Genomic DNA, 8,697 nt, shown 5'->3' on the forward strand with positions numbered 1-8,697 from the left:
GACTAAAGCGCTGTTAAGTAGCACCAGCTGCCTGCAATTACTGCAAGTTCGAATCTCACCAGGCTCCAGGTTGACTCAGCCTTCCATCCTTCCGAGGTAGGTAAAATGAGGACCCGGATTGTGGGAGCAATAAGCTGACTTTGTATAAAATAGAACATCGCTTAGGGGGGCCCCCGAAAGTCCTACTAAGCAGGTATATACAAAAGTATGAAGACTATTGCTTAGCGCATTGTAAGCTGCCCTGAGTCTCCGGAGAAGGGCGGCATATCTAAATCAGAACTAATAAATAAATAATTTATTAGTCTTAATTTTCCCAAACATCGGAATTCCAGCAGATCGCAGAGTGGTGACATAGTTCCATTTTCCTCACCAAATCATCCCTGGGGGTTTAGGAAATTTGGACAACCCACAAAAAAAAGAGACAACTTTTATTGGGGTTTTTTCCCTCCCACCAAAATGAAACCCGAGGGACTTAAATCAACCCACAAAATAACAGGAAGGCAGACAGGAATGCGTTGTTAAGGTCCCGCAGTGGAAAAACAAGTTATACCACACGAGATCACAGGAAAAGAGGGATGTTGGTTTGAAAAACACAAATGCTTTGTGTAAGTACAACAGAAAAGCTTGCACGGCAAGAAAAGGACTAAGGCAAGGGGTGTGAAACTCTTGGCAACTTTTAAAAGGACTTCTACTTCCGGAATTCTGCAGCCAGAAACTTTTAAGATGTCGTGGACTTCAATTCCCAGAAATCCTCAGCCAGCTGTGCTGAGTCCTGGGAGTTAAAGTCCGCATGTCTTAAAAGTTGCCAAGGTTGGACACACCTCGGCTAAGATCAAAAAGTTCCTGATGTGCTAGCTTTATTTGCGAGGTGTTTCCAACAGGAAATGCTCAGAAACGGCATCCTGTTCTATTACCACAGGCTCCTCTGTGTTTAAATAGCCAAATTCAAGGGTTCTTTCAATTTTGAAAGAAAGGAGCGTGCACCACACAGTGATTTCCTGTGAGATTTTTTTTTTTAATCCTGATTTTTTTAAAAAAGCCCCGCTTTTCTCAGAACAAGAAAGACAAAGGGGTGGGTGGTGGGAGATCTAGGACCCCTTTGCCCACTCCAGGAGATCAAGCATTAGGCCTTTCCACCGACGACTTCAAGCCATGTTTGGTTTCAAAAGACAATCTGGACCAAGCAGGCAGCCAACTTTTGGCTGTGCCCAACCACTCTTCCGAAGAGTGAAAGAAACCCACCCTTCCCCAAATCTTTATTTGCTCTTTTAAGACACCCCATCCCATCCCAGTGGCAGGAAAGCCAATCCTGGATCTTCTCGCTCAACCATGTTGGCCTGGACGGTTCCCACCAGCGGGAGACAGCCACGCGCCACGCAGCCTTCGTGGTAGATCCACTTCCAGAGCTCCAAGGCGAACCCACCCATCTCCTGGCCCATCTTCCTCAGCCTGGCAATCCTCTCTGGATCTTGGACCACGGCCATCCCCTCCCGAAAAACCAGTTCCATCGTTTTCATCCTAGCCACGTCCACGTCTGGTAGAACCAAGGAGACCTTCGAAGGTTGGGTGAACCTCCATCCGCCTTAAAGCCTCAAGTATTCCGCCAAGAACGCAGCCAGGATCTTACTCAAGTTCTCAACGGTAGGGGGGTCCAGGTTGGCTTCGGTGTCCTCCGGAGTGTGCCAGACCCTGGGGAACGGGGTGGCGATGAGGTGGAGGACTGGAACGCCTGTCATAAATACACAAAACACACACAAGCACACGGTTGCTTTCGTGCTGCGGAGACAATAACTTGGTCCTTAACACCAATAAGACCAAGGAGCTTAGGGTGGACTATAGAAGGAACAGATCAGACATCCAGCCCTTGATTATCAATGGAGACTGAGTGGAGCAAGTGGACAGTTTCTGGGTGTTATAAAAAGAGGACCTGACCTGGGGGCGCTCACATTGCAGCACTGGTCAAAAGGGCCCAGCAGAGATTATACAACTCGAGACTTCTCAGGAAACAACAAATGAAGGAAAAACTGCTGGTGATCTTCTACCGCTGCACCATAGGGAGTATTTTAACTTACTGCACCTGTGTATGGTTTGCCAATTGCACAGTGGCAGATAGGACAGTGCTCCAGAGGGTCAACGACATTGCCCGGAGGATCATGGGCTGCCCTTTCCCCTCCTTGGAAGAGCTTTATAGCTCCCGCTGCCTTAAGAAAGTTCAAAACCTTAAAAATCCATCTCATCCTGGGCACCCTTTTTTTTTTCTTTTGAACTATTACCATCTGGCAGACGGTACAGGATAATAAAAACAAGGACAAATAGGCTGAAAAACAGCTTCTATCCCAGGGCAGTAACTATCTTGAATTCTACTGAACAGTGCAATATTAATGCAATATCAGGGATTTTCAATTCAATTGTATAGAATTCGAAGGATGTGCGTTTATGTAATTTTTTTATGTATAATGTACATTGAAGATGGCATTTAATTTCATTGTACGAGGCGTAATGACAATGAAGTAAACTAACTTAACTATCCACAGCTACCTTCAATTTCACGCCAAGGCTTGATTTTAAGAAGGTTTGAAAGACTTCTATTATCGTTGCAATCTATTTGTCAGTGTTGAACTCAGGGTGGGAAAAAACTGTGTGTTTTTTGGGTTTTTGTCCTTTTAATCCATACCTTTTTTCCCCCTGTATACAGGTAGTCTTTGACTTAGGACCACAATTGAGCCCAAAAGTTCTGTTGTTAAGTGTGACAGTTGTTCAGTGAGCTTTCCCCCTTTTTGCAACTTTTCTCGCCACAGGAGTGAAGGGAATGACTGCAGCTGATAAGTTAAGTCACCCAGTTGTTAAGTGAATCTGGCTTCCCCATTGACGTCGCAAAAGGGGACCCCAGGACGCTGCAACCGTCATAAACAGGAACCAGTTGCCAAGTGTCTGAATTTGGATCACGGGACACTGGGAATGCTGCCAAAGTGGTAACTCTGAAAAACGGCAATAAGTCCATTTTTTCAGTGCATTCCAGTTGTGACTTTGAACATCACTAAGTGAACTGTTGCAAGCCGAGAGCTACTAGCAATATTTTTGTCTAGTTTTGTTTTGCCTTCAGATTTTGTGTTTTAACTTTTTGAATAAAATAAAATAAAATTATTACCAAAGAAGAAGGAGACGAGAGAAAGGGGCCGGGGTGGGAGAACCAGAGGGGGGGGAAGTCAAAGAGGGAGGGGGGAACATACCTTTCCTGAGGAAGGGTGCATGGTCATCTTCGACAGAGCCGTAGATGGACTCTCTGTGGAAATACAGCTGTTCCTGGGAATGGGATTGGAGCAGTCCAAGGCGGTGCAGCCGTTTTTCTACAGAATGCAAAGCAGGGATTAGCCAGGGGGGCATCCTTGCACCCGTGTCTGCTTGCCTATAGGGGGTATTCTGGCCATAGAGCTAGGACTGCATGCCTGCAAATTTCAGCACAAACTACTTACAATCACAATTGGGACCTGGGTTGCAAAGCGAAGGGGTTGTTAAGGGAATCGTGCGGATTTTTTAGGCCTGTTTTGGCCACGTTGTTAAACGAATTACTGCAACCGTTAACTGAATCGTGCGGTCGTTAAGCAAATCTGACTCCCACCCCCACTGACTGCTGGTTGCAAATGGCGATCACATGACCTCCGGGATCCCTGCCGCTATGGTAAAATGCCAAGCAACCCAAATTCTGACCCCATGGCCATGCAGATGCTGCGACGGTTATAAGTGCGCGGACTGATTGTCAGTCACTTTTTTTCCGGGTTGTTTTAATTTCAAACATGTCGCTAAGCAAAGGATCGTAAATCGAGAACTGCCTGTCACTGAGAGGTAGATGCATGAGGAGTCCCTGCTGTTCTCTCGCTTGCAAATTGCATTCTCCCACCGCTCCGATGGTGCTTCCTAGCCTGGTAACGAAACTCCTGCATATTCCTGATGTTCAGAATTCCTGTAAACTTCTGCTAACTCGGTTTCTGGATCTTACCGATGCTGATAAGCCTCTCGAACCAACCGGATGTTGCAAGGAAGTGGTTCTGAAAAGATGGCTGAGGGGCGCCCAGCAGATCCAGCAAAACGAAAAGAGACTGTAAGGAAAGAACAAACAGAAGTAGTTGATTTTCTTCTTTTAGCACTGTGTTTCTCAACCTCAGCAATGTTAAGATGGGTGGACTTCAATTCCCAGAATTCCCCAGCCAGCATAGTTTATGATGGATGGATTTCAAGCCTTGGATTTCCTCAGCCAGCATGCTTTAAGGTGGGTAGACTCCAGTTCCCAGAATTCCCCAATCAGTGTGCTTTAGGGTGGGTGGACTTCAACTCCCAGAATTCCCCAGCTAGCATAATTTATGATGGGCAGACATCAATTCCCAGAATTCCCCAGTCAGCATGCTTTAAGGTGGGTGGACTTCAACTCCCAGAATTCCCCAGTCAGTATGCTTTAAGGTGGGTGGGCTTCAACTCCCAGAATTCCCCAGCCAGCATGCTTTAAGTTGGGTGGACTTCAACTCCCAGAATTCCCCAGTCAGCATGCTTTAAGGTGGGTGGACTTCAACTCCCAGAATTCCCCAGTCAGCATGCTTTAAGGTGGGTGGGCTTCAGTTCCCAGAATACCCAACCAGCATGCTTTAAAGTGAGTAGACTTCAACTCCCAGAATTCCCCAGTATCACGCTTTAAGATGGCTGGATTTCAATTCCCAGAATTCTCCAGAAAGCTTGCTTTAAGATGGGTGAACTTCAACTCCCAGAATTCCCCCGTCTGCATGCCAACCAGATTGCACTAGAGCAGTGTTTCTCAACCTTGGAAGCTTGAAGATGGGTGGACTTCAACTCCCAGAATCCCCCAGCCAGCGCTGCTGGCTGGGGGATTCTGGGAGTTGAAGTCCACCCATCTTCAAGCTTCCAAGGTTGAGAAACACTGGACTAGAGGGAACTGGCTGAAGCTCCAGTCATGTCCCCTGCGTGATGATGTCATCCTGCCCAGATGACCAAGAGTTCCCCTGCCTGATGACATCATCACGGCTTCCGCTTCTGACTTATGTCCGAATTAGCCACTCCTGGAAAGAGACTCACTATCGCCTGGAGGTGAGTGATGCCCTGGAGATGGGGGGTCCTGCCCATGTGCTCAGCTAAGTGACGGGCTCCATAGAGGGAATCTGTCTCACTCCACTCGCGGAAAGCTTCCTCCCCATCGAAGAAGAGCAGCTGCAGGGTTATTTTCGAAGCCTGAAACCACAAAGAAGAAGGGAGGGGGTTAGGTTGTGTGTTGTGGCCACAAAGTCACAAAAGGGATACCGGGGAGGGAGGATCACAGCCATTTAAGTCAGTGTTTCTCTCAACCTTGGCAACTTTTAAGACCTGAGGACTTCAACTCCCAGAATTCCCCAGCCAGCATGTCAACCAGATTGTACTAGAATGGTGTTTCTCAACCTTGGAAGCTTGAAGATGGGTGGACTTCAACTCCCAGAATTCCCCAGCCAGGAACTGGTCCAAGCCGCAATGATGTCACCTGCTTGATGACATCATCCCACCCAGGTCACAGCTGGCTAGGGAATTCTGGGAGTTGAAGTCCGCAGGTCTTAAAGTGTCCCCCGGTTGGGAATGTATTCATCTTAAATCCATCTCTTATATTCCTAATATCCGTGGAAAATATTTTGCAGGTAGTTTTCTCAGGAACTGCAATTTATTCTTTTGCCAAATTTCTCTGGCCCAATTCCAAAATTCCTTTTTTTTTTTTTTTTACGTGCAAATTCAAAATATACATTGGCGGGTTACGGAAGCCTTTCGTATTTGCGGGTGGTGGGAACCACCTTTCCGATACGTTGGAAAAAATAAATGCATTTATTTCTGCATTTAATAGCGTCCCGCCCAAACAGGTGGGAAGGATGACGGTGGCGTTTTTGCCAGCTCTGTTAGTCTCTACTCTCTCCTCCCGACACTTTAAGCTTCCCAGCTTCCCACCTTGACTGTCTCACCTGCTCTTTGGCCTTCAGGAGCCGGTTGTCCAGCGCCGTTACCAGCTCCAGCAGGATGGAGCAGGGCACGGCCGAATCGGTGGCCCCCATGAAAACCCGTCCGTGCCGGTCTCGGGGGAAGTATTTGGAGTCGTAGTGACAGGCGAAGACCAGCCGCCAAGTGGCCGCGGGGTCAAGCGTGGCCACCACGTTGGCAAAGCCAACCACACCATGTGGCGTCTGGTCCTCAAAAGCATCTAATTCCACCTGCCAAGAAGCCTTCAGTGCTTTTAGCTGTTCCATGATGAACTGAAGAGAAATCAGAAAAACAAAGCGTGAGGAGCAGCTACCGTATTTTTCGGAGTATAAGACGCACCTACCTTTTTTGGTGAGGAAACAAAGAAAAAGAAATCTCCCTCTGCCTGTGTCTCTGAGCAATTTTGCCTCCTTGCAGCAAACAGCCTGCTTTACTTTCAGTTTCGTTTTCAGCATAGCTTGATTAGCACAAGGGGAAAAAAAAATCTGCTCCAGCAATTTTCTTGCCTGCAGCAGAGCCCTGCACAAAACAGCTGAGAGCAAATCAACTGAGAGTTGGGACGCTGATCCAATCAACTTGTGCTAATTAGACTGTGCTGAAGCTGAAAGGAGCTATTTTTTCTTTCTGTTTGCTTGCAAGGAGGTAACTGCTGCGAGGCACAGGCCAAAGGGTGGAGGCCAGTGGGTGGGCGGGGCTACATTCAGTGTATAAGATGCACCTAAATTTTCAACCCCCTTTGGGGGGAAAAAAAGTCCTTCTTATACTCCGAAAAATATGGTAAGTTGTTTGGGCAAGTTTCTAGCCCTTTCTGAGTGATTTACGACCACAACTGAACCCAAAATTTATGCAGGTAAGCCAGAGAGTTATTCAGTGAGTTGAGCTACGATGGTCGTAAGTGTGAAAAATGGTCATAAGTTGTCTTTTTTTCATTGCTGTTGTAACTTCGAACGGTCACTAAATGAACTATTGTATGTCGAGGACTACCTGAGGCCTCTGGACAGATGAAATGTGGTATGTTTAAATCCTGAATAAATAAATTACTGAGCAGGACGCTCATCCGTGTCTGTCTCAGGATGTGGCCAAAGTGGCGGATATTCATACACGCAACAAAATTTCAAGGACCGAATCCAGCTGCAAAATGTCACCGTGGGTACAAACTCACCTGCCGGATCCTGACGTTGCCAGGGCTGCCTGAATACCTCTCCACCAGCATGGGCTGCAGGTAAGTCTTCCAAAGGCGTTGCAAATCCAGCTGGGAAGTCAGTTGCTTTAACTGGCTGCTGGAGAAACTTCGGGGTTTATGGATCAGCTGTTGGAAAGAGGCCACCGTTTATTTATTTATGCATTGCTTATGGCAGTGTTTCTCAACCTTGGAAGCTTGAAGATGGGTGGACTTCAACTCCCAGAATCCCCCAGCCAGCGCTGCTGGCTGGGGGATTCTGGGAGTTGAAGTCCACCCATCTTCAAGCTTCCAAGGTTGAGAAGCACTGGCTTATGGGAATATGTGATGCATAAAGGAGCCTTGGTGGAGCAGCGGACTAAAGTTCTGTTAAGTAGCACTTAGCTGCCAGCTGCCTGCAGTTACTGCGAGTTCGAATCTCACCAGGCTCAAGGTTGACTCAGCCTTCCATCCTTCCGAGGTAGGTAAAATGAGGACCCGGATTGTGGGGGCAATGAGATGACTTTGTATTAAAAAAAAGAACACCGCTTGGGGGGGGGGCAAAAGCAGGTATATACAAAAGGCTATTGCTTAATGCATTGTAAGCCGCCCTAAGTCTCCGGAGAAGGGCGGCATATAAATCGAACCAATAAATAAATAAATCTTTCAGAGCAGCCGTATGGGCTTTGTAGTCCTCCAAAGGCAACCTTGGCAACTGGAAGATGGGTGGACTCCAACTCCCAGAATTCGCCTGCCAACATGTTATTGTACTGGAAAATTTGTGGACTTCAATTCCCAGAATTCCCCAGCCGGGTAGATTTCAACTCCCAGAATTCCCCAATTCGCCGGCAATGCTAGTGAACTGTAAAGATATCAGGGCCTCCTTCACTGGCCCATTTGACTTTTCATTGCTTTTTTGGGGGAGGGCAAGGGTCCTCGGGTGCCCGGTTTGACTTTATTTTATTTATTATTTATTTTATTTTCCAATTTCTATACCTCCCTTCTCCCTGAGGACTCAGGGTGGTGTACAGCCAGAATTAAAAACATGCAATACAAATATTAAAAACAATTAAAATATATATAAATTTAATCGGCATTGTTGATTACTGCCTTTTCTTTGGTGCCATGAAGGGCTGAAGTTTAAAAACCTGCCTCGGAAGGCCTCGTGGGTGAAGTGATGGCTGGGGAGGTTGGGCACCATCGTTGGGCTGTGCTTAAAGCACCAGGGGGGGGGCCTTAATCCATCCCTGATGGGGGGGGGTCTCCAGTGGTGGGATTCAGCCAGGTTGCACTTTGGGAGAACCGGTTGTTAACTTTCTGAGCAGTTGGGTGAACCGGTTGTTGGAAGAAATCATTGGGGCAGAGAACCAGTTGTTAAATTACTTGACTCCCACCACTGGGGGGTCTCCCACTTCTTCTAACTTGCTGGGGGCTCCAGCAAGTGGTGGGATTCAAGAAGTGGGAGACCCCCAGTCTTTGGGCCGGTCCTTTTCGGGGGTAGAGGAGCCCACTGACCATAGCTTGGCTGCCCTCCTGCA

At 47.4% G+C, this 8,697-nt stretch overlaps 1 protein-coding gene across 1 annotated transcript; it reads right to left on the reverse strand.

Moving 5' to 3' along the window:
* Positions 1-320: 320 nt before the first annotated feature.
* QPCTL (glutaminyl-peptide cyclotransferase like) lies at positions 321-7,280 on the reverse strand. Its single transcript, XM_070950122.1, has 6 exons — positions 7,163-7,280; positions 5,985-6,272; positions 5,083-5,235; positions 3,998-4,097; positions 3,231-3,347; positions 321-1,729 (listed from the first exon to the last, which is right to left on the reverse strand). Exons 1-6 carry the CDS (start codon positions 7,211-7,213, stop codon positions 1,584-1,586), a joined length of 855 nt encoding a protein of 284 aa, XP_070806223.1. The 5' UTR covers positions 7,214-7,280; the 3' UTR covers positions 321-1,583.
* Between the last annotated feature and the right edge of the window lie 1,417 nt (positions 7,281-8,697).

Source organism: Pituophis catenifer, unplaced genomic scaffold (assembly GCF_029215685.1).
Source record: "Pituophis catenifer annectens isolate HBS135680 unplaced genomic scaffold, rPitCat1.0.hap2 SCAF_9, whole genome shotgun sequence".
Lineage (NCBI taxonomy): Eukaryota > Metazoa > Chordata > Lepidosauria > Squamata > Colubridae > Pituophis > Pituophis catenifer.